This window comes from Crinia signifera, chromosome 11, assembly GCF_055691185.1.
Source record: "Crinia signifera chromosome 11, ASM5569118v1, whole genome shotgun sequence".
Taxonomy (NCBI): domain Eukaryota; kingdom Metazoa; phylum Chordata; class Amphibia; order Anura; family Myobatrachidae; genus Crinia; species Crinia signifera.
In genome coordinates this window covers 72,949,178-72,974,984 of record NC_139227.1, presented here as the reverse complement: position 1 = coordinate 72,974,984, position 25,807 = coordinate 72,949,178, and the positions used below count along the sequence as shown (strand labels likewise).

General features: G+C 45.0%; 1 protein-coding gene across 1 annotated transcript in view; it reads right to left on the bottom strand.

The window, feature by feature from the left end:
* The window catches only part of LOC146045744 (phospholipase A and acyltransferase 2-like), a 48,259-nt gene extending 37,100 nt beyond the window's left edge, over positions 1 to 11,159 (bottom strand). The window contains exons 1-2 of the mRNA XM_083164789.1: positions 11,078 to 11,159; positions 2,723 to 2,777 (exon numbers count right to left, since the gene is read on the bottom strand). Coding sequence (XP_083020915.1) covers positions 2,723 to 2,734 — 12 coding nt within the window. The 5' untranslated portion in view covers positions 2,735 to 2,777; positions 11,078 to 11,159. The remainder of the gene's footprint in view (positions 1 to 2,722; positions 2,778 to 11,077) is intronic.
* Positions 11,160 to 25,807: the final 14,648 nt, after the last annotated feature.

The window sequence follows — 25,807 nt, the reverse complement described above, 5'->3', positions numbered from 1 at the left end:
TGCAGGGTATTCCTACTGGGAGCACATATGCGAGTATGAGCCCTAATAAGGGCTGTTAGGTCTCACAAAACGCTTAGATCAATCAGTTATAAAAGTATCAAAGTCAGCAACAGGAAACTGCCTGCGCACCGCTAGCCGGCACGCGCTTCGCAGTTTAGCTTCCTCAGGGCCAACCTACCTGGGGTCCTGTGAGGGTTTAAATACCCTATACCCTTAAGGTATGTCCAATCATTGTATTGCGTTTTGGCGCCAGTTTGGGCTCTGTTTCAATATCAGCCAATGAGCTTATCAGTATGCAGCTCGTCACAGGGGTGCTTTGGCACGCCTCTCGTGACGTTATTACGTTCAATCTGCGGCCGCATCGCCGCTGCGGTGTGTACGTGTGTACGTTGCCAAGGCAACGCTCTCTCTGTGGCGCCGTACGACCGGCATGCCACGGGTTGTCATGGCTCAGCCAATAGGCTGTGGGTGTGTGGCGCGTCACTCTCGTGACGTCAATACGTTTAGCCTGCGGCCGCATCGCCGCTGTGTATATGCGTTGCTAAGTAACGTGCACTCTGCGGTGCCAGGAGTCCGGCGTCTTGTGGGTTGTCAAGGTAACCCGCGGCTACTGGCAAGTGGGCATGTGGTGCATCTATGGGACGTGCTGTCCAGTCAGGCATCCTGACATGTCATTACTGTGATAGGCTATCTCCCCAGGCATCCCCATTGTGTACATACGGGTGTCAGGGCGTTCTGCTAGTGACCATGTTTTTACTGTGTACATGCGTTGTCAAGGCAACATCCTTCTCTGCCTGCAGCCAGTGATGTGCGGGCATGCTGCACCCCCTTAGGGCGTGGTGTTGCATCCCTACGAAATCATCAAGTTCCTATGGCGACGGGCGTCTGTCCGTTGTCAGGGTAACTATCTCTTGTGTAAAACTGCTTGTCTCTCTTTATCATAGCAGTGTCTGTTCCAGTGTGGAATCATTTGTCTCATTTTACATTATATATATAATATTCAGGGAGATTATAGTTGGTAGTAGAATTTTGCACAGCGCCCCAAATGGCATCTCTAGTTCCATATATGGAGAGATTGTGAACGCTGCACCTAGAAGCGTGGGTGTGTACTGCTACATCTGAGAGGAATTTTTTTAAATGACTTATATCCAAATGTAGATGAGCCCCAAAGCAGTTAGTAAGAGATACTATACTTGGTAAAGTGCTGGGAAATGGTGCTGATAATTCAATGTAATGTATCTATCGCTCATTCCTTTTTTCCCAAAAAATGTAACAGTGTAATGTGGACTAGGTGAAATAAGGGAGATTGCTAGACTAATGAGGGAGAGAGGGAGATTGTTGCTATTTCAGGGAGTCTTCTGCAGAATGCAGGAGGGTAGGCAGCTTCTGTCTTTCTGTCATCTGCAAAAAGGCACATTTTACCCTCAATTCCATTTGCAATATCACCAATAAAGATATTAAAAAGCACTGGTCCAAGTACAGATCCCTGGGGTATTCCTAGGGTTGCCACCTCAGGCATCTTCGATTCCTGGAGGCCAAACCCCCCCCCCCCCCCCCTAACCTTCATGTGCACGCACGCTCCCAGAAATGTTGGCGTGGCTTTGTAAAACAGGCATGACCTCTTCAGAAAAGTGGGCGTGGCCTCTAATACAGACATGTATTGAAGTCCCTATTGTTACATTTAAGAACACATTTCGGTACTTATGTATTATCTGGACTCCCATGTTAAATGCACCCCATTTTTTCATACTCCTACTATCCAACTACGCATGGAGGTAATTTTATATAGTGTGGCGAGCGCAGCGAGCCACCGTGCCCGAAGCGTGGCGAGCGCAGCGAGCCCCGCGAGGGGACGCGGTCTCATAAGAAAAACGGGAGCCCAGATATTACATAAGTACCCACATTTCCCCTACTGACAACTCCTATACAGAGATACCACATACATTCTCCCCTCACCCTGACACCAGTGACAACAACTTCACAGCAACCTCCCCCACCCCCTCACTTCTCTAACATGCATATCTGCCCCAAACACTGACCGTACACACACACAAACACAAATCCCACCCTCAGCACTGGCCTCACCATTTCCTCAGCTGACAGCACAGAGGGCAGAGGTCCCCTGGGACTATACACAGTAGCAGCTGGCGTATCTTTCCTCTGAGGCTCAGTTTGGGAGGAAGCGCTGCTGCAGCATAATTAGCTGTGGGCAGCACAGTGCTCCTCCGTCCTCTCCCGCAGCCCAGTTTAAATATTTCTGGAGGTAGAGGGAGCTTTGGGGCGGGCAGCAACTCAGAAGTGCTGGAGACACACTGCACATGCCCTGTGGCGTTTGACACCCGGATCTCACCCTCCGCTGGAACCACACTCCCTATGCCCCTGACAGTGTGCACACTCAGTTGGGAGGCTGTGAAAGCTTTCAAAGTCACCCGGATTCCGGGAGAATCCCAAAATCCGGGAGACTGCAAAAACGTCCTTTAGGGTTGCCACCATTTCAGAAATCCTGGATAGGTGGCAACCCTAGGTACTCCACATGTAACCTTTCCCTCCTTTTACAGTATTCCGTACTACAACTCTCTGCTGTATGAATAATGAATGAAAATAATAAAGTCATGTGATCTAGCTGGCCCAATCGTGTTGATGACATCTGTCTCAATATACCACACCATTTTATGAATAAAAAAATAAAGATAGTTCAATAGATAGAAAGATAGATAATCACCTGCAAAGGCATGTCTCCTGCTTTTCGTTACTTCTGTCACTTCCTTTATATTTATCTGTTAACAGAATATTATAAGAATTATTACTGGACATAGGAAGTGCTCTGCAGTCAGTACAGTCTCATTCATTCCATGTTCTGCTATGGTGAAACAAAACAGATGCTAGTCATGCTTAGGTTGTTTTTTGTGTTTGAATTAGAGATGAGCGTGTCCGGATTCCAGGAATATGGACACCCCCCTATCCAAACGTGTTCACAAACCTGTTTGGGTTTTCCCGCCCAGTCTCAGAGTGTGCCTTTCCGGCACCTGTGGGTTCGCGCTGATATCCGGAAAACATCACTATATGTATATAAGGATGGCTGGACGGGTGCCATGTTCACTCCAGTCTAGGAGATTGAACAGTGTGCACCTCTGGCTGTCTTCCCTGGTGCCCGCCCGCGCGCTCACTCTCCCACCCCGCTGTGCAATCTGCATGGTGCAGTAGTTTTAACGGTACTCTTTACCTAGATGGGCGCCCGCGATTGAAATCGCGGGCGTCGGGGGTAAAAATCGCGGTCATCGCGGGCATCGCGGCCATCGCGGGTAAATCGCGGGTACATAAAAATCTGCTACCCGCGATGACCGCGATTTTCCCATAGGGAACAATGTTAAAAAAGCTGATTGAGCGCGATTTTCATGTAAAAGGACTCAATGCCCGCGATTTGGCCATAGGAATCAATGTTAAATGGGCCACAGAGCCCAAATAGGCACAATTAACCCTTAAATGTCCCCCCAAATTTTTAACGCCACCCCACGATCCACGCCAACCCGAAGCGTGGCGAGCGCAGCGAGCCCGCGAGGGGCGGCGGTACGCGTCCTCCGACCTTTTCATGCCCTACTATCCACTAGGGCGTGGAGTGAGAATAGAATAGTGTGGCGAGCGCAGCGAGCCACCGAGCCCCGCGAGGGGACGCGGATACCTTCACAGGTAGACGCGTCCCCTCGCGGGCTTCACAGGTGTCCGCGTCGCCACGGACACCTGTGAAGCCCGCGAGGGGACGCGTATAACTGTGAAGGTATCCGCGTCCGCTCGCCACGCTTCGGGCTCGGTGGCTCGCTGCGCTCGCCACACTATTCTATTCTCACTCCACGCCCTAGTGGATAGTAGGGCATGAAAAGGTCGGAGGACGCGTTCCGCCGCCCCTCGCGGGCTCGCTGCGCTCGCCACGCTTCGGGTTGGCGTGGATCGTGGGGTGGCGTTAAAAATTTGGGGGGACATTTAAGGGTTAATTGTGCTTATTTGGGCTCTGTGGCCCATTTAACATTGATTCCTATGGCCAAATCGGGTCCATTGAGGCATTTAACAGTAAAATCGTGTCCATCGGGCCTTTTAACATTGATTCCTATGGCAAATCGGGAGCATCGCGTCGCGGGCATTGCGGGTACATTTATGGCCGGCCGCGACGCGACCGACAAGATTTCCATGTTTAACATGGGTTTCAATGGGAAATCGCGGGCATCGCTTCGGTCGCGTCGCGGCCACACATAAATGTACCCGCGATCACCACGACGGGCGCCCATCTAAGTAAAGAGTACCGTTTTAACTACTACACTGCTGATAGTGACAACCTACAGAGTCTGTGCTGTATATTATATATATATATCCCTGTAGTCTGTGCCTGATATAGATTAATTTACCTGTCCTCCAGTGTCCAGTTCCACTCCCTACCACCAAATTTCTTAATAATCCTTTTAAATTTTCTGTGTCTGCTGCTGTGTGACTAAGCTGGAACAGAGTACTGCAAGTCTCAGCTCACTCGTGCAGGCCACACGTCAGTGCAAAAAAATAATTTTTATTTTAGAATAGAGGGGTTAATAAATAATACTGACTTATTAATAATCCTTTCAAATGTTTCTGTGTCTGCTGCTGTGTGTGTGTAAGCTGGGAGAGGGTACTACAAGTCTCACCTCACCTGTGCAGGCCACACGTCGGTGCAAATTGCAAAATATCATTTTTTTTTTTACAATAAAGGGGTTACTAACTTCTTAATAATCCTTTTCAATTTTTCTGTGTCTGCTGCTGTGTGACTGTTAGCTGGGAGAGGGTACTACAAGTCTCACCTCACCTGTGTGCACACCTCTGCTTCAAAATAATCAATCTAATTTTTTGGGACAATAAGGGTTACTTACTTAAATAAATTCCTTAAACTCCTGCTGCCACTAGTCAAGACCAGTGTTCCCTCTAAGCTGTGCGCGCGCACACATCTTGAAGAGCGTGCGCACAGACATTACAACAGAGCGCACAAAGCAGCAGTGTTCCCTTGTTGTAGTTGTGGACTCAATTAATGTGTGTTTCACCCATTAAGTACATTGTGTGTTGTGTTTTGAATGTTTAAACGTTTAATATAATTTTGAAGCAAAGTTAACACAAATGCTGGACGTCATTTTCCAGTTTATATATATATATATATATATATATATATATATATATATATATATATATATATATATATATATATATATATATATATATATAAGTGACGCACAAAAATTTTAATTTCCTTCCAAAGTTGCACAGCCAAAATTTTTTACCGCACACAGCCTTTGTAAAATTAGAGGAAAAATTGGTCAAGACATAGATAGAACAGGATGATGAAATGCCATCAACGTCTTCTGCCGATGCCCAATGTCATCGTCGAGGGCGTGTGAAATCCAAAAAGGCAAAGTTGAGTATGTTTAAGAAAAAAAAAATGTAAATCCTTGGAGGAGATACGTAAGCTTGCCAAAATGCCATTTACCACACGGAGTGGCAAGGAACGGCTAAGGGCCTGGCCTAAGTTCTTGACTAGTGGTCCAGCTCCACACGACGATCACATCCCTCCTCTTCATACTCCTCTCCCCACACCCCCTAGAAAATGTAAAAAGTTAAACTGTCAACAAAAAGACAGCAAACAACTCAACCTTCTAAAGACACGGTATCACAAATCCCCAAGGAGAGACCAAGGGTGTTGGTGGTTGCGAAGCCTGACCTTCCCATCACTGTATGGGAAGAGGTGGCTCCTTCCACCATTTGCAGCACGCCCTCTGCATATGCTGAAAGGATCACCCACAGTCCAGTTCCTGATTTTGAAGTTGTCAACGTTGTTCACCAGGAGGAGGAGGAAATTGATGTAGCTGGCACTGAGGAGGAAGTTAATGAGGAGGAGGATGCTGCTGATGGTTATATGGTTTTCTTAAATGAGGCACCGGGCAAGACAATTTTCTGTGGAATGCAAAAGGCCATCACCATGCCTGGGCAGAAGACCAAAAACACCACCGCTTTGGTCTGGTTTTATTTTTATCCAGATCCGGACAACAACTGTCTTGCCATATGTAGCTTATGTAAAGCTGGAATAAGCAGGGGTAGGGACCTTTTTCACATAGGGACATCCTCGCTTATGTGTCACCTGAAGTTAGTTCATAAGTCACTGTTTAGTTCTGAAACTGTGGCTAGGACCATAAGCAGTCCATGGACAACTAAATCTCAATTTCCTCCGCAATTCGGATTGGAGGAAGTACTGCAGGCCATGTCATTGTCATGACTGACTCCTCCGGAGGATCCTGCAGTGGTACGCCTTCTACTGCTGCTTCTGCTGTTGGGAGTCTGTCATCGTCCCAGAGGGTAAGTCGTAACACCGCTATGTCTTTCACTAAGCAATTGACTGTCCAACAGTCATTTGCCATGAGGACGAAGTACGACAGCAGTTACCCTATGGCAAAGTGGATAACTGCGGCCTTGACAGCTATGTTGGGGTTAGACATGCGTCCGGTGTCCGCCATCAGTGGAGTGGGATTTAGATGGAGGTATTGTGTCCCCAGTACCAAATCCCATCTAGATTCCACTTCACTAGGCAGGCGATACCCGGGATGTATAGAGACGTCCGAAAAAGTGTCCTCGGTGCCCTGAAAAATGCGGTTGCACCCACTGTCCACTTAACCATGGACATGAGGACAAGTGGTTCAGGGCAAACTAAGGACTATATGAAAGAGAGATAACTGGGTTATCTTGGTGGAGGCGCAGCAGATAGAGCTGTGTGGTCAAGCAGCAGTACAAAAGATGGGGGTGTCACTCCCCAATATAGACAAACAGAAGAAGATATGGAGGTGACTGCGCTAATAATCTAGTTGTAATATGCTACTCACATCGATAATCAAAATATTTAATATGCAATTTCTAACATACAATGTACAATAAAAAATGGTTTTAAAACGGTTTTGAGTATTTCTTTAAAATATGTGGGGGGGAGGAAGGATATCAAGGGGTGACTTTGACTGGTTTAATAGTCCATACGGTACCGTATTTTGGGGCCAGTTGGTTAAGTGGTAGTCCTTTTTCCGTTTAGGGTACCTCACTGTAGTTTGGTGGAAATGGTGGCTCCAATTGCCCCGTTGGCTGTCCCAATGGAGGGTGCAAGGTTTCCTGCAGATTCTGTAGCCCAATAGATGGTATGGGGTATCTTTGGGTATTTTTGAATCCCAGGAGTGGTTTTAAGTCCAACAAGCCAAAAGTCCAAAATATCTTCAGAGGTTTAACTGGTATTGTGGCGGAAGTGAAATGGTGGGTCCAGTCAGTCAGCCCCAGGTGATTTACCAACCCGTTTCGCTCTTACAGGGAGCTTTTTCAAGGTGTAACAATTGTTGGACCAGAGAAACTTATTGTTGTGTTCAGCTCCTGTGCTGAAGCCTGTAGAAGGGGAGGGCTCTGTAACCGGCGTCCAGAGTGCAGGGGAATGATTATCGATGCGAGTAGCATATTACAACTAGATCATTAGCGCAGTCACCTCCATATATTCTTCTAAGGACTATATGACTATGACAGCCCACTGGGTAGATGCATCGCCTTCCGCACCAACAGCATTTCCTGCACGTAAGCTCCTTCCAAGGCAGGCTTCGCTGCGTATCACCGGTTTTAGTAAGAGGCACAGCACCGACAACCTCTTACGGTGCCCATACACTAGTAAGATTTATCTTCAGATCTGGCTGGTTGGAACAAAAACATGGTTATGGATGAGTGACAGTTTAGCAGTTTTCCAGCATCTCCAAGCAAATGGTCAACGGTCATTTGCGCTCATCCATAACCATGTTTTATTCCAACCAGATAGATCTGAAGATAAATCTGCGTGTGTATGGCCACCTTAAGAGAAACTGCAGAGGATGGAGAAGCATCAAAAGGCCATCCAAGCCTACTCAGTCACCTACAACATAGGCAGAGGAGTGGGGACGCACCTGACTCAAGTGCAGTGGAGGCTGATTTCCGTGTTGTGCAAGATTCTCCAGCCATTTGAACTTGCCACACGGGAAGTCAGCTCCGTTACTGCCAGCTTGAGTCAGGTGATTTCCCTGATCAGGCTGTTGCAGAACCAGCTGGAGAAAGTGAAGGAGGTGCTAAAGTGTTGTGATTCCGCAAAGCATGTAGCTCTTGTGGATGAAGCCCTACATACGCTTTGCCAGGATACGAAGGTGGTCAGTCTGTTAAAGTCAGAGGAATATAATCTGGCCACCGTGCTCGATCCTCGGTTTAAAGCGTATGTCGTATCTCTGTTTCTGGCAGACACAAGTCTACAAAGGTGCAAAGACCTGCTGGTCAGGAGATTGTCATCTGAAGGGGACCGTGACACGGCCACAGCTCCTCCTTCATTTTCTCCCACACCTGCGATTTTCCTCACAACCCGCTGGCGAGGATTGAGGGCAGGCAGGAGGGAGTTTGGACATCTGGCCTGGACTAACGGACTTGGCAACGATTGCTGACGGGTCTACTGTCGATGGATTGGATGCTGTCACCATTGAAAAAATGGTGCAGGATTTCTTTGGTGACAGCATCCAAGTAGACATGTCAGACAGTCCATACCTGTACTGGCAGGATAAAAAGGTAGTTTGGAGGCCCCTGTACAAACTGGCTCTATTTTACCTGAGTTGTCGCCCCTCCAGTGTGTACTCCTAAAGAGTTTTTAGTGCAGCAGGGAACCTGGTCAGTGATCAGTGTAGGAGGTTGCTTCCGCAAAATGTGGAGAAGATGAGGTTTATAAAAATGCATGATCAGATTGTGGAGTCCAGCGGGGATGACTTGATAATCTGTGAAGAAGGAAGGAGGAAGGAGGAAGGAGGTATTGCCTCTATAAAGCCAGTTTGTGCAGAGAGAGGTGACTTGCTACTTTTTTTGTGGGGGCCCATACAAACCAATCATTTTAGTCACAGTCGTGTGGCAGACCCTGTCGCTGAAATGATTGGTTTGTTAAAGTGTGCATGTACTATTTACGCAACATAAGGGTGCGTGGGAGGGCCAAAGGACAATTCCTTCTTGCACCTCTATTTATCACCATTATGTGCTTTTTGGGGCCTAGTTTTTCAAACAGCCGTCATGTCTGCTGCTACAGTGCCACTCCTAGATGAGCCACATGTTTGTGCCGCCCACTTGTGTGGCTTAGCATAGTTATCCAGCTACCTCGGTGCAACCTTTTGCCCTAAAAAAAATATTGTGAGGTGTTCAGAATAGACTGGAAATGAGTGGAAATTAATGATATTGAGGTTAATAATAGCGTAGGACCAAAACCCCAAAATTCTGCAAAAAAAAAAAAAAAATCAGAACCCAAAACACGAAAAAGGTTGTTTTTTGGAACAGATCCAAAACACTGCCCGAGATCCAGACCCAAAACGTGTTTCACGGAACAGGAAAAGTGCCCGGTGCACATCCCTAGTTTGAATACAAGGTGTGGTCATCATGCCTCTCAATTTTAATGGGTAGAGAAGCAAGACCTTCCATGCCAGAGGTGCCTACATGTCCAGAAAGGGGGTGAGGCTTTGGAAGGCAGACATGGCCTCAGCCCCACATTACAACCACCATTTTCATCATTTTGGAGGTATGCCTTGCGGAGCCTAAGCAGCTGGGCAGTGCTGATTTACCTCCACAAACAGTTTGGTAGCGAGCTTACCAAAATGTATAGAGAATCTGACCATCAACAATAATACATATACAAAGATAATGAGCAGTGTACAAAACTTGACACCTACTGAATAAACATACCTCCCAACTGGGTATGGATCATTTGATCACCATGAAAAAGGTCGACAGTCAAAAGGTTGACACCATTAGGTCGACATGCAACAAGGTCGACATGACACAATGTCGACAGGGTCAAAAGGTCAACATGGGCAATGCCGACACGGTTTTTCAAATTTTTGGCCCGAATGTCGACAGTCGATATGGACACAGGAAAAAGTGCACCACTTTGCTCGCCATGCTTCAAGCTCACTAATTATATTCACATCCAGGCCCTAGTGCAGTGGTTCCCAACCCTGGTCCTCAAGTACCCCCAACAGTGCACGTTTTCTAGGTCACCAAGCAGGTGCAAGTGCACTCATTATGCAGACACATTTTAAAAGATCCACAGGTGGAGCTTATTATATCACTTGTGGAGACCTGGAAAACATGCACTGTTGGGGGTACTTAAGGACCAGGGTTGAGAACCACTGCCATAGTGGATGGTAGGGCATGAAATACCGCCTGTCGGCACATGTCAGCTGAAATAAGATGTGAAAAACACTGTGTCTGCCTTTTGACTGTCGACCTTGCCCAGGTCGACCTAATGCTTAGGTCAACCTTTTGATCCTGTCAACCTAACCCCATGTCGACATTGTGTCATGTCTACCTTGTTGCATGTCAACGTTCTTGCTGTCTATCAAGTGATAGTTTCCCTCCCAACTTGTGAAGCTCTAGATTTGGGTCCCCCATGCACGTGGCCTAGTGGCGAGAGGGCATGGCCTATGCTCGTGGTGCTCCCACAAGGCAAATTCGCCACCGGTCTATTATCAATAGACTGCGCGTACGTACGCCCTGTAGTACACATACACAAGGCCATGCTGCAATAAAAAGGGAAAATGGCTCTAAATTGCACACCCTTCAGTAATGAAAGTTGCCATCTGCTGAGAATAAAGTGGTATACACAGAGACAGAGCGAGTGCAAATGCACTATGCCATCATTACATGACAATATACTGTAATATGTAATAAGAGGTTGTTGGTATATCATTGGCCAGTGATATTGGCCTGACCACCAATTGCCCAGGTCACCTCTTGTCGAGCAGGTCCCTAACACTATGGGGTCACCAACTGGGGTGCAGGGAACCACGAAACATGATCCAGCCAAGCCACACGCATCTACAGACCCCCCCCCCAGGGCATCACAATAGAGAACAGTGAATGAGTTATAATTAGAGAGTGTGTGAAAAAAATGTGCATATGTGAATAATAAACAAGCATGATATAAAAAGTGACTATGTAGTAGTGATGCCCTGAGACAGTCCAGCAAGAGCAGCCCGGGGGGGGGGGGGGGGGGACTTACTTAGAATTATGCCTGTGTCTCAGTGCAGTCCATGCTGGTTCCCTGCTTAAAAACATAGATGGTGGTGGGGGAGGGATGCCAATCTAGATGAGGCATTCTCAAACCTCAGGTGTGTATTGCTACACATATACGTAGTAGGGAAAGGGCTCTAAATTGCACACCCTCAGTAATGAAAGGTGCCATCTGCTGATAATAAAGTGGTATACACAGAGACAGAGCGAGTGCAAATGCACTATGCAATCATTACATGACAATATAATATATAATAAGTCGGACATACCTCCTAACATGACCCTCTCCAGGAGGGACAGAATGCTCTGTTCCTGGACTTCCCTGGTAATGTATTATTACCATCACCTGTAATAAAACACCTTCCTTATCACTTAACCTTTTCAAAACAGGTGATGACAATCATACATTAATAGGAGAGTCCAGGAGCAGAGCATTGTGCCCCTCCTGGCATGGGTCATGTTAGGAGGCATGAATAAGAGATTGTTGCATACCTCCCAACATGACCCTCTCCAGGAGGGGCACGATGCTGTGTTTCTGGACTTTCCTCTGAATGTATGATTGCCATCACCTGTGCTGAACAGGTTAATTGAAAAGAAAGGTGTTTTTCAACTCAGGTGATGGCAGTTATTGATTCAGAGGGAAGTCCAGAAACAGAGCAATGTGTCCCCCCTGGAGAGGGTCATGTTGGGAGGTATGTTGTTGGTATATCATTGGCCAGTCATATTGGCCCACCCACCAATCGTCCAGGTCACCTCTTGTCGAGCAGTTCCCTAACACTATGGGGTCACCATCTGGGGCGCAGGGAACCCCGAAACATGAAGCATGAAAATTTGGGGTTGACATCTGGGCGTGGGGCCCCCCGGACTGTTCTGGCTGGACTGTTTCAGGGCATCACTACTTAAATACACAGTCACTTTGGTACTTATGTATTATCTGGGCGCCCCGATTTTTTCATTGCATGCCACTACTTAAGGCATGCGATGCGATGCGATTTTTCATTGTAAAGACCCGATTTTTAATTGTATAGTCAACCGTGGGTGATTTCATACCCCCACTATCCAACTACGCATGGAGTTGACTTTATATAGTGTGACAAGCGCAGCGAGCCACCGAGCCTGAAGCGTGGCGAGCGGACGCAAATTACTTTACATGTATTCTGCGTCCCCTCGCCACGCTTCGGGCTCGGTGGCTCGCTGCGCTCGTCACACTATTTAGAATCAACTCCATGCGTAGTTGGATAGTGGGGGTATGAAATCACCCATGGGTGACTATACAATTAAAAATCGGGTCTTTACAATGAAAAATCGCATCGCATGAATTGTATGCCACTATATTGCATCCAATGTGATGCGATGCGATGCAATGAAAAAATCGGGCGCCCAGATATTACATAAGTACCGTCACTTTTTATATCATGTTTGTTCATTATTTACTTATGCACATTTTGTTCACACACTCTCTACCTCTGAACATACACATAGTAGGGACTTCAACTGCATCCCCTCTGTCTCTGTGCATGCTGCAATAAAATGCTGCTACTTTTTTTATTCGCTAGTCATTCGCAAGGAAGTAGGCATCTGGGGGTGGTAGCCAGCTGTTTAATGGGAGTGTTTCGAAGGCATGCCCAAAAAAAACTTTGGGAGTGTCAGGGAAAGCACAGGTGTGCCAAGACATTTTAGGGGTGGGTGTGTGACATCAGCTCCAGGCCGGATAACTCTGTATTCATCGCAGCCACCGAGTAAGTCTCTGGCTACTCCTAGCTTGGACTAACTGGTGACCAGTGGGAAAATTGTTCGACGATGAGCATCTAATGAAGGGTTTTATCACACCTCCCTAATTCTAATTCAGTTGAAGAGAACTCCAGCATTTGCCTAAGGTGGAATAACCTGTGCCAGAGGGGCGTGGCCTTGCAGGGATGTCGCTGCCACAAGCCACGCCCCCATTTTCCATCACAATGGGACATGGCACTGTGTAATCTGCTGGCCATGCCACCAGCATACCTCCCAACATGAACCTCTCCAGGAGGGACACAATGCTCTGCTCCTGCACTTCCCTCTAAATTTAAGATTCGTCACCTGTTTTAAACAGGTTAATGGACAAGAAAGGTGTTTCACCACAGGTGATGGTAGTAATAAATTAAGAGGGAAGTCCAGGAGCAGAGCATTGTGTCCCTCCTGGGGAGGGTCATGTTGGGAGGTATGCACCAGCCCCTCTGCTTCACTGAATAGATGCTGTGCACACACATGCCTACAGCATCTATGCACACATGCATGCAGCAGTAGAGACTCCTCCCAACTGTCCCCCCACCCTAGGACACTGCTGGCCCTGGGCGGAATGTGCGACAGTCCCAAAACATTTGCCGGGCTGCATATTATTCACTATCTATACACATCTATTCACACGGCATACACATTAATTCACATGGTAGGATTTCCCTATAGCGGTGCGGCATCATGGGTTGTAAAACAGGGTGTGGCAAAAATTATGTTTAGAAAAACCAGTGTGTGACGTCTGTTGTGGTGGGAGTCAGCCACATAAGTGATATCACCATGCTTTCAAGTAACTGGTTTAAACTTGAAGGGGAGGAGAAGTGCCCCCTTGGGAGTATGAGCCCCAAAACAAGTGACTCTATTGCCTCTGACGTCACAGCTTCAGGGTAAAAGTGACTGAATGTGCAATAGGACTCCCGAATAATAATAATCCCGGTCCTCAGAACGGAAAGGACGGCTGTTATTGTTTGTGTTTGTTCATGATACATCCTGTCATTAGAGTGAATTTTTTTCTGTTTTTAGTGACATTGGAGCAGATGTATTAAGCCTTAACAAGAGATAAATGCAAGGGTGACAAGGAGAGATAAACGTCCAGCCAATCAGCTCCTTAATGACTTTTTTCAAACACAGCCTGTAACATGGCAGTTAGCAGGTGATTGGCTGGACGTTTATCTCTCCTTATCACACTTGCATTTATCTCTTGTTAAAGCTTAATACATCTGCCCCCAGGGCCGGATTATAATGGAGACACAAGGGGTCAGTGCCCCTGGGCCCCCCTCTAGCTAGGGGCCCCCTGTGGTTGGCATTTTTTTTTTTAACTAAAGGTTTTGTGCATGGGAGTGGGGTAGTGCTGCAGCTTCACCTATCTGCCAATGTGACAATGATTAATGGTGCTGAGCATCGGGAGCCAAGGCACACTGATTACATGAGTGTGCTGTGCATTACTGGGGGTTGACTAAGTCCCTTGACACTTTGCACCAGAGGGCCGAGGCTGAGAGGTTTGTACTGAGCTCTGATTTGTGGAGCTCATTACATGCTTCTCAGGCCCATGGAGAACAGCAGCAGCAGCTTAGTCATGGGAGGCTTTTTAATCAGAGGCAGCACTAGGACTGTGAGGTCTCCTACAGAGTTAGGTGCAGAGGGACAAACACAGGCTTTTCATGTGGTAAGTATGTATGTGTGTGTGTATATATGTATGTATATATATATATATATATATATATATATATATATATAAAGTGCAATTATGTGCGGCACTCTCGGGATTTTTAGTGAAGAAATGACACTGCGTACAAGTGCTGAATTTCTACGTTTCGGTTTTATTCACAAAACCGTCATCAGGAATAAAACCGAAACGTAGAAATTCAGCACTTGTACGCAGTGTCATTTCTTCACTAAAAATCCCGAGAGTGCCGCACATAATTGCACTTTATCTACACCCTCAGGTGAGGGCACCGGGTGAAGTTTATAAAGTCTCAACGGGTGAGTGCCAGATACCAAATCGAATCTATATATATATATATATATATAGTATTCGATAGCTCTGGCACTCACTGCATAAAGGTAAATATCGATGTCCGGTGCCTTCAAAACAACATGTACTGCGTCAGCATGTACATACCGAATATATATATTCCATATAGCGGCACTCGGATCAGAAAAAAGGCAGACAACACAGCATCAAGACGCCAACGTTTCAAATGTATTTCACATTTGCCCTGACGAAAAATGTGAAATACATTTGAAACGTTGGCGTCTTGATGCTGTGTTGTCTGCCTTTTTTCTGATCCGAGTGCCGCTATATGGAATATATATATATATATATATATATATATATATATATCCCCTGCAGTTACCCATTGACCAAGTTTATTCTGCCTTTACTCTGTGTTTTGACAGTGTAATATTCTCCCATGCAGTTTGCGGCCAGTAATGACAAGTGCAAGGGGGCCCCCCTGTCTAAAGTACCCCCGGCCCCCCGAAGGCTTAATCTGGCACTGTCTGCCCCTGTGTCACTGTAGCAGCCTGGTTCACACACAGGAAGCGGATCAGCATCAGTCTCAGTGTGTCCTTCCAAACCAATGAATACTGACAGAATGCCCATGAACCGTGTCTGTGGGGGGTGGAGTAAAAGACAGCTGCCCACTGTTGACTTGCAAAACATGCACTGTGTGGGTTATTCTGGTTCACTCACAAACTCACAATCGGTCTCTAATGCACCAAACCATATGCAATGCAGGTCGAGCAGACGTAACATGTGCAGAGATAATTAGATTTGGGTGGGGTGTACTGATATCTATATTGCAGTGTAAAAATAAAGCAGCCAGTAGTTACCCCTACAGAAACAATAAAACACCCAAATCTAACTCTCTCTGCACATGTTACATAAACCCCACCTGCAGTGCATATGGTTTTGTCCATTAGAGAGTGATTGTGCTTTTGCAAATGAATTAGAATAACTCTCTGTGACAGTGGGGTCCTGAGGACCAACTTTGAGAACCTGTGAAATAGATCAATGCAAATAGATCACAGCAGCCATAATACAATGGGGTTAGCACATGTGAGGGATTTGGATTGTCATCATCATCTGATTACGGTTGGCACCTGTGGTTGAGCACCATGGTTTGCTTATAGGTGTCCATCTTTCTTGTGGGACTTCACAGGTTTTCTTTTGCTATCGGTCATCAACTGTTCCGAACCATACCTTCCAACATGACCCTCTCCAGGAGGGACACATTCTTCTGTTTCTGGACTTCTCCATTAATTAATGATTAACATTACCTGTGTTGAAGCACCTTTCTAATAAATTAACCTGTGTAAAACAGGTGATGGCAATCATACATTATGAGGAAAGTCCAGAAACAGAGCAATGTGTCCCTCCTGGAGAGGGTCATGTTGGGAGGTGTGTGTTCCACATCTCTAAAGATTACTGGCCATTAGTACAAAATATATCATGGTTGCCTCCCTGACCTATCCTTCAGGGAGAAAATCCTCTGTTCCTGAACTTCCCTGGTAATGTATTTCAATCACCTGTGGTGAGCAAGTTAATTGATAAGAAAGGTGTTTCACCACAGGTGATAGCAACAGAACATTTTCTCCCAGAGAGGGTCAGGCAACCATGAAATATATGTCAGTGGGTACAGGAAGGGGGCATCATTTTTGATGCATATGAGCATTTGGGAAAAATTTAATTTGTCAATGTCACGAGTTCCATTGTGTATTTGGAGGAGGATCACAAGACAAATAAAGATCCAAACATAATATAGAAAGGACTAAACTAGATCAGGGTTGCCTACCTGACCTTCTCCATGAGGGAATAGAGTCGGTCCTTGGCATAGGCAAACTAGGCAAATGCCTAGGGCACTGGAATGCCTAGGGGCGGCTCAGCACAGAGGTGCACTGGGCCACTATCAATGGTTGTGTTGTGCCGCTAAGATTATCCCCCTCCGTTTCCCTTAGTGCACGGGAGTTTGCAGTGATGCGGGTGCTGCTGTTATTGGACTTCCGGTACCTCAGGCAGTGCTGCTGCAGTGCCGCTGCCAGCACAAGCTTACTGTAGAGAGGAGGAAGCACCGCAGGGCGTGCTGTGGGCCAGAGCCTCCACCCACCTTACTGCGTGCTGCTGAAAGAGCAGCTGCGCGACGAGCACCGCAGGCACCTGTCATCAATCTGGGATGCTGTAAGTAGTTGTTCAGAGTAGTGGGTGGGAGGAGGCTCCGGTGTACAGCAAGTCCTGCGGTCCTTTCCCCTCTCTACACTAAGCTTGTGCTGGCAGTGGCTTGCGAGCAGCAGCAGCACTGCCTGAGGGGCCGGAAGTCCAATAATAGCGGCGGGATGCAGTTACGATCCCGGCGGTCGGGATCCCGGCGTTCAGAATCCCGACGCCGGAATCCCGACCGCCGAAATGCCGACACTTTCTCCCTCCTGGGGTGTCCACGACACCCCTGGAGAGAGATTAAATTTGTGTGCCGAGCGTAGCGAGGCACCGGGCCCGCCGCGTGGCGAGCGCAGCGAGCCCGCAAGGGGGGGCGATCCACGTCCCCCCCTTGTCGGCATTTCGTCTGTCGGGATTCCGGCGTCGGGATTCTGAACGCCGGGATCCCGACCGCCGGGATTCAATACTGAATCCATAGCGGTATTGCAGTACCTTAAAGCATACCTCCTAACCATAGGCGAATCTAGGGGGTGGTCTGGGGGTGCACAGGACCACCCATTAGCTTTCCAACGAACCCAGCCACGTGTCTCTAGCCCCCTGGGAACTGGAGATACGGCCAGGCAAACCTGGAACGCTTTCCCTATAGGATAACATGGGACCTGCTAATTCCAACCCCCACCCAGTTCAACGGCTGCCAGTTCCCCCTTCGGCATCACTGAAGCTCGAGGTTGATCTCATTCGAGCCCAAATCGCCGGGCCTTCAATCTGATACCAGGCTGGATCCATATGGGTTAATTGGTTCAAGGGATATTGAGGTTAAACCATTTTTTTCATTTCTTAAATGTATTTTCATGACTGTTTATGTTCTTTGAGGGCAGATTTCTCTGGAACCAAACAGCTCAGTTTCATGGGACCAAAATCATTCAAAGCCAACTTAAAAGTTCTTCAATATGATACTGGTCTCATGTAAATTGGTCAGTTGGTTCCGAAGATATAGCTGGTTGGTTAAAAGGGGGGTAGGGAGAGGGGAGTGGTTGTCTCTCCCCCTCACACCAGAAAATGATCCTGATTCTAATGACGTCCCTTAGTTATAGTTTTGCGTACCAAGTGCGCTCCATTAATAATGCTATGGAGTTCCTTATTGCTGCGGGGCTGTTCTTTTTTACTTTGAATGAAATGTTTTGTATATGCCTTCTCGGGACTGACAACTTCTTTTTTGCTAGAAGTTTGTGTTTAATGTGGGGATTTGTTTACAATAATGAAAACTTGCTATTGATCGAACGGTGGGTGATTAAAATATATTTACAGTGTCTCGGGTTCTTTGTGGGTAATTTATCACTCCTCTAAATAGTTTACCATTTACATTTGCATATTGCACACTGTTACAGTATTTTCATATTCGTTACATAAGTCTCTTAAACCTGCAGTGTTTAAATGACATTATTATTTCTCCTTATTGGTGTGGAGATACAATACAGTTTCCAAGATACAGATAAAAACATGGAGATACAATACAGTTTCCAAGATACAGATAAAACATCATAGTGAGATCTGTTACAATGGTCCATTCATGCTGTTTGGATGGATCCGCAGTTGTTAGGCAGCGTTTTTCTGAGTTTGATACAATAATTTTTAACATGCATTTTTGGATATTTTTGTGTATATAAATGGTGCACACTAAACAATGAGGTACACCGTGAGCAGTCAGGGTTTCTTTGGTAGTTGGGGGATGTGTCTTCATACATTGTGCCATATTGTGACTTCCTTTAGTATGTGAATTAAATTCTATATTTCGTGCGGTGATGTATTGATACATCGTGAGTGATTACATTTTTAGATAAGTGATGGTGTGTGTATGCTTGTATACACAGGTTATGCATAAGCATATTTTTACAATTTTAGTGACTTCCTCCAGTAGGTGACTTGGTGACTTGAGCATAAGACTTCGTGCTATGTTTAGGTGCTTATTATCTTTAAGGTGACACACATCTTTAGGTATATTTTACCAGAGGTGGTTTTGTGACTTTATGGAAAGAGTGAGTTTTTGATGGTGATTTGTCTGTGTCTAGGTTATTTAGGTTTTTAATGTCCAGTCCTTACTGATGGTGCATAATGTTTCCCTAAAGTTCGTCCTCTGTGTTTATGTATGAAATGAGTCGGGGGTCAATTCTTCCTTAGTGTAATTTATTGAGGTTCATTCTCTTCGGTTTGTCTTAGTGAGACGTTTCTTCTCGTCGTGATTTCTTGTGGTAGATCAGGCTTGGTTTGGTTGAGGGATTCCAGATTTAAACATGCCATTTTTTGGTAGGGTTTACTGATGGATCATAGTGTGATGCCTTATAGATGACTCATTTTGTCCCTAAGAAGGAGACGATATCTAAATTTTCGTTTAGTCCTATTGGTTGTAGAGCATTCAAAGTGTATATCCAGAAGGTTTCTTTTTTAGATAAATCTTCATCTCTGTTTCCTCCTCTTGGGTTAATGGTTATATGTTCTAGTATGGTGAAGGTGAAATTATTCTTGTTGATTGTGGATTCGTGTTTTTCATTGAAGTGTCGTGGGAGGCTATGCGAGGTTAATCTGTGTTTGATGTTTCTGATGTGCTCTTGTATCCTTAGTTTGATTTGTCTCTTTGTTTTTCCAATGTATATCATTCCACAGCTGCATGTGATTCTGTAGATTACATAAGTGGATTTGCATGTGCACGCAACATTTAACGAATATGACTTTTGTTGTATTTTAGTTTTGAATGTTTCTTTTTCCATATGTTTGCAACAGATGCAGTGTCCGCAGGGTGTGCATCTGATGTTGCTTCCAAGGAAAGTCATTTGTTTGGGAGGGTGTTCTGGTTTGGTTTTTATGGTGCTTGGAGCTATCATGCTTTTGAGGTTTTTGGCTCTTCTGAACACCAGATTCGGTTTGGATGGAAGGGTTGGACCCAGGATGTTATCCTTCTTTAGAATGTCCCAATGCTTATTAAGTACTCTTCTAATAAGGTGATTCTCTTTGTTAAATTGTGTAATAAACGGTCTTTGATGGTATTTTCGGGTCTCCATTGTGGTTTCAGGTTTAGTTGACAGAAGTTCTTCACTTGATCTGTGTTTCGCTTTTTGTTTAGCCTCTTCAATTTTCCCCGGATCATATCCTCTTTCGAGAAAACGGCCTGCCAGCATTTCTGCTTGTGTTAAGAAGTCTTCCATGTTCGTACAGTTCCTTCTAAGCCTTGTGAATTGGGCATAGGGGACATCATCTTTCCATCTTGCAAGGTGACAGCTATTGTAAGGGATGAAGCTGTTTGCATCAACTTCCTTGAAATGTGTTTTAGACGAGATTAATTTCCCTGGTGTACCCATGAGGCAGAGGTCCAGATAGTCTATGCTAGTTTGGCTTGTTTTTGTGGGTGAATCTCAGGTTAAACTCATTTTGGTCCAAAGATGTTACAAATTCATCAATTTTTGTGTTGTCACCGCTCCATATGAAAATGAGATCATCAATATACCTCATGTAGAACTTGATGTGTTGTTGGTAGGGGGAACTGTGTAGATGTTGATCTTCCCATGTCCACATTAGAAGGTTGGCGTATGATGGGGCGAATTTCGTCCCCATCGCCGTCCCCATTGTTTGGAGGTGGAACTTTCCATTGAACTCGAAAAAGTTCCGTGTGAGAATGTATTTAATGCTAGACAATATGAAGTCAATTTCCTCTTTTGTTTTTCTGTCATCTTTTGAGAGGATGGTTTTAACGGCTTGGATCCCTTTTTCGTGTGGTATGGACGAATATAATGCTTGGACGTCCACCGTTATCCAAGTGTAGTCTGGTTCCCAACACACCGTTGTCAATTTGTTGAGCAAGCTCCCTGAATCTTTTAAATGTGACGGATTTTCGGATACATACGGTTGGAGTAACGTATCTATGAAATGGGAGAGATTGCTGCTGAGCGACTGAATTCCTGCCACAATGGGCCTCCCTGGTAGTCTTTATTTGTTCTTGTGTACCTTCGGGATGTGGTAGAACTTGGGTATGAGTGGGTATTTCACATAAAGGTAATTGAATTCTTCAGCACTGATGAGGTTTTTACTTTTTGCATCTAGTAGTAGTTTATGCAGTTCCTCTTGGAATTCAGCGGTGGGGTCGTTTATAAGCTCCCTGTAGGTAATTCCGTCTTGTAGTATATTTTCTGCTTCTTTCAGGTACTCTTCTTTCGATTGAACCACCACCGCCCCTCCCTTATCCGCGTTACGGATGACGATGTCTTTGTCTTTCTTCAGTTGTTGTAAGGCTTTCTTCTCTTGTCCATTCAGGGAGGGGCGGTGGTGGTTCAATCGAAAGAAGAGTACCAGAAAGAAGCAGAAAATATACTACAAGACGGAATTACCTACAGGGAGCTTATAAACGACCCCACCGCTGAATTCCAAGAGGAACTGCATAAACTACTACTAGATGCAAAAAGTAAAAACCTCATCAGTGCTGAAGAATTCAATTACCTTTATGTGAAATACCCACTCATACCCAAGTTCTACCACATCCCGAAGGTACACAAGAACAAAGAAAGACCACCAGGGAGGCCCATTGTGGCAGGAATTCAGTCGCTCAGCAGCAATCTCTCCCATTTCATAGATACGTTACTCCAACCGTATGTATCCGAAAATCCGTCACATTTAAAAGATTCAGGGAGCTTGCTCAACAAATTGACAACGGTGTGTTGGGAACCAGACTACACTTGGATAACGGTGGACGTCCAAGCATTATATTCGTCCATACCACACGAAAAAGGGATCCAAGCCGTTAAAACCATCCTCTCAAAAGGTTGACAGAAAAACAAAAGAGGAAATTGACTTCATATTGTCTAGCATTAAATACATTCTCACACGGAACTTTTTCGAGTTCAATGGAAAGTTCCACCTCCAAACAACGGGGACGGCGATGGGGACGAAATTCGCCCCATCATACGCCAACCTTCTAATGTGGACATGGGAAGATCAACATCTACACAGTTCCCCCTACCAACAACACATCAAGTTCTACATGAGGTATATTGATGATCTCATTTTCATATGGAGCGGTGACAACACAAAAATTGATGAATTTGTAACATCTTTGGACCAAAATGAGTTTAACCTGAGATTCACCCACAAAACAAGCCAAACTAGCATAGACTATCTGGACCTCTGCCTCATGGGTACACCAGGGAAATTAATCTCGTCTAAAACACATTTCAAGGAAGTTGATGCAAACAGCTTCATCCCTTACAATAGCTGTCACCTTGCAAGATGGAAAGATGATGTCCCCTATGCCCAATTCACAAGGCTTAGAAGGAACTGTACGAACATGGAAGACTTCTTAACACAAGCAGAAATGCTGGCAGGCCATTTTCTCGAAAGAGGATATGATCCGGGGAAAATTGAAGAGGCTAAACAAAAAGCGAAACACAGATCAAGAGAAGAACTTCTGTCAACTAAACCTGAAACCACAATGGAGACCCGAAAATACCATCAAAGACCGTTTATTACACAATTTAACAAAGAGAATCACCTTATTAAAAGAGTACTTAATAAGCATTGGGACATTCTAAAGAAGGATAACATCCTGGGTCCAACCCTTCCATCCAAACCGAATCTGGTGTTCAGAAGAGCCAAAAACCTCAAAAGCATGATAGCTCCAAGCACCATAAAAACCAAACCAGAACACCCTCCCAAACAAATGACTTTCCTTGGAAGCAACATCAGATGCACACCCTGCGGACACTGCATCTGTTGCAAACATATGGAAAAAGAAACATTCAAAACTAAAATACAACAAAAGTCATATTCGTTAAATGTTGCGTGCACATGCAAATCCACTTATGTAATCTACAGAATCACATGCAGCTGTGGAATGATATACATTGGAAAAACAAAGAGACAAATCAAACTAAGGATACAAGAGCACATCAGAAACATCAAACACAGATTAACCTCGCATAGCCTCCCACGACACTTCAATGAAAAACACGAATCCACAATCAACAAGAATAATTTCACCTTCACCATACTAGAACATATAACCATTAACCCAAGAGGAGGAAACAGAGATGAAGATTTATCTAAAAAAGAAACCTTCTGGATATACACTTTGAATGCTCTACAACCAATAGGACTAAACGAAAATTTAGATATCGTCTCCTTCTTAGGGACAAAATGAGTCATCTATAAGGCATCACACTATGATCCATCAGTAAACCCTACCAAAAAATGGCATGTTTAAATCTGGAATCCCTCAACCAAACCAAGCCTGATCTACCACAAGAAATCACGACGAGAAGAAACGTCTCACTAAGACAAACCGAAGAGAATGAACCTCAATAAATTACACTAAGGAAGAATTGACCCCCGACTCATTTCATACATAAACACAGAGGACGAACTTTAGGGAAACATTATGCACCATCAGTAAGGACTGGACATTAAAAACCTAAATAACCTAGACACAGACAAATCACCATCAAAAACTCACTCTTTCCATAAAGTCACAAAACCACCTCTGGTAAAATATACCTAAAGATGTGTGTCACCTTAAAGATAATAAGCACCTAAACATAGCACGAAGTCTTATGCTCAAGTCACCAAGTCACCTACTGGAGGAAGTCACTAAAATTGTAAAAATATGCTTATGCATAACCTGTGTATACAAGCATACACACACCATCACTTATCTAAAAATGTAATCACTCACGATGTATCAATACATCACCGCACGAAATATAGAATTTAAGTCACATACTAAAGGAAGTCACAATATGGCACAATGTATGAAGACACATCCCCCAACTACCAAAGAAACCCTGACTGCTCACGGTGTACCTCATTGTTTAGTGTGCACCATTTATATACACAAAAATATCCAAAAATGCATGTTAAAAATTATTGTATCAAACTCAGAAAAACGCTGCCTAACAACTGCGGATCCATCCAAACAGCATGAATGGACCATTGTAACAGATCTCACTATGATGTTTTATCTGTATCTTGGAAACTGTATTGTATCTCCATGTTTTTATCTGTATCTTGGAAACTGTATTGTATCTCCACACCAATAAGGAGAAATAATAATGTCATTTAAACACTGCAGGTTTAAGAGACTTATGTAACGAATATGAAAATACTGTAACAGTGTGCAATATGCAAATGTAAATGGTAAACTATTTAGAGGAGTGATAAATTACCCACAAAGAACCCGAGACACTGTAAATATATTTTAATCACCCACCGTTCGATCAATAGCAAGTTTTCATTATTGTAAACAAATCCCCACATTAAACACAAACTTCTAGCAAAAAAGAAGTTGTCAGTCCCGAGAAGGCATATACAAAACATTTCATTCAAAGTAAAAAAGAACAGCCCCGCAGCAATAAGGAACTCCATAGCATTATTAATGGAGCGCACTTGGTACGCAAAACTATAACTAAGGGACGTCATTAGAATCAGGAAGTATGTGTCACCCAGGTCTGAGTGAAAAGCACTTGGAACGCAAACGGCGCCTAATACAGCTCACACCTTAGAAAGAGGAAGTCACGTCACTGCCATCAGGAAGGAAGCCCAGCCAGGCTGAATACGAAGTGGAACGCACGTGGAACGCAAACGGCGTTCTGACGGCACCGCTTCTCTAAAAATGACTTTTTTAATAATGGACACACAATCCTCCACTAAGTAAAGCCCCACACAGATGGAGATTCCTCCATAAACAATTAGTCACCACCATAAAGGGGTCAAATCAAGGGAGAAAACTCGCAATTAAAACCGGATGTGACGTCAGGTACCTCTAGTCTTATATAGAGCTCTGACCAAACAGAAGTCTGAAAGCAGACACTGTGAGAAAGCGATTCGCACACCTCTGGTAAGTCCCTGCATTTATCTGGCACTTTATGAAATGATTTATGATCACTGTAAGCTCCATCTGAATAGTTTTCCATACCTTTAGACAACTGTTAAATGTCAAATTGTAACTCATGTCTAACTGTAACTAGTTTGAATGTATCACTATGGCATTAGCAGATGGAAGTTCTGTATTAGAGCGCAACTTATGTCAAAGTGTAACTTGTGTAAATGTCTAAAAAGGGAGCGCTTTGTAGGAAAAACAAATGAACATAATGTAATATAACAAAAAATCAGTGAATATGGTATGCTGCAGAATGTATGTACCTAGCACTATGACATAGGTGCCATATGACTGTCCCACCACTAGGGGAATGGAAATAATCCTTTACACACAATTCCAAACTAAAACGACCCCCAGATAGATAAAATTAGAGGATTACACAGGGAAACCCTCTAGATACTTCTAATAGTGTCCTGTTCTATAAAAAAAAAAGGTACTCTTTACCTAGAACGGCGCCCATCGCGGTGATCGCGGCATCGCGGGCAGTACATAAACGGCCGCGACGCGATGCCCGCGATCACCGCGATTTTCCCATAGGGAACAATGTTAAAAAGCCTAATTGACCGCGATTTTGCATTCAATGCCTCAATGCCCGCGATTTTCCCATAGGAATCAATGTTAAATGGGCTACAGAGGCCAAATAGGCACAATTAACCCTTAAATGTCCCCCCAATTTTTGTACGCCACCCCACGATCCACGCCAACCCGAAGCGTGGCGAGCGCAGCGAGCCCGCGAGGGGCGGCGGTACGCGTCCTCCGACCTTTTCATGCCCTACTATCCACGTCGGCGTGGAGTTGAGAATAGAATAGTGTGGCGAGTGCAGCGAGCCACCGAGCCCGAAGCGTGGCGAGCGCAGCGAGCCCCGCGAGGGGACGCG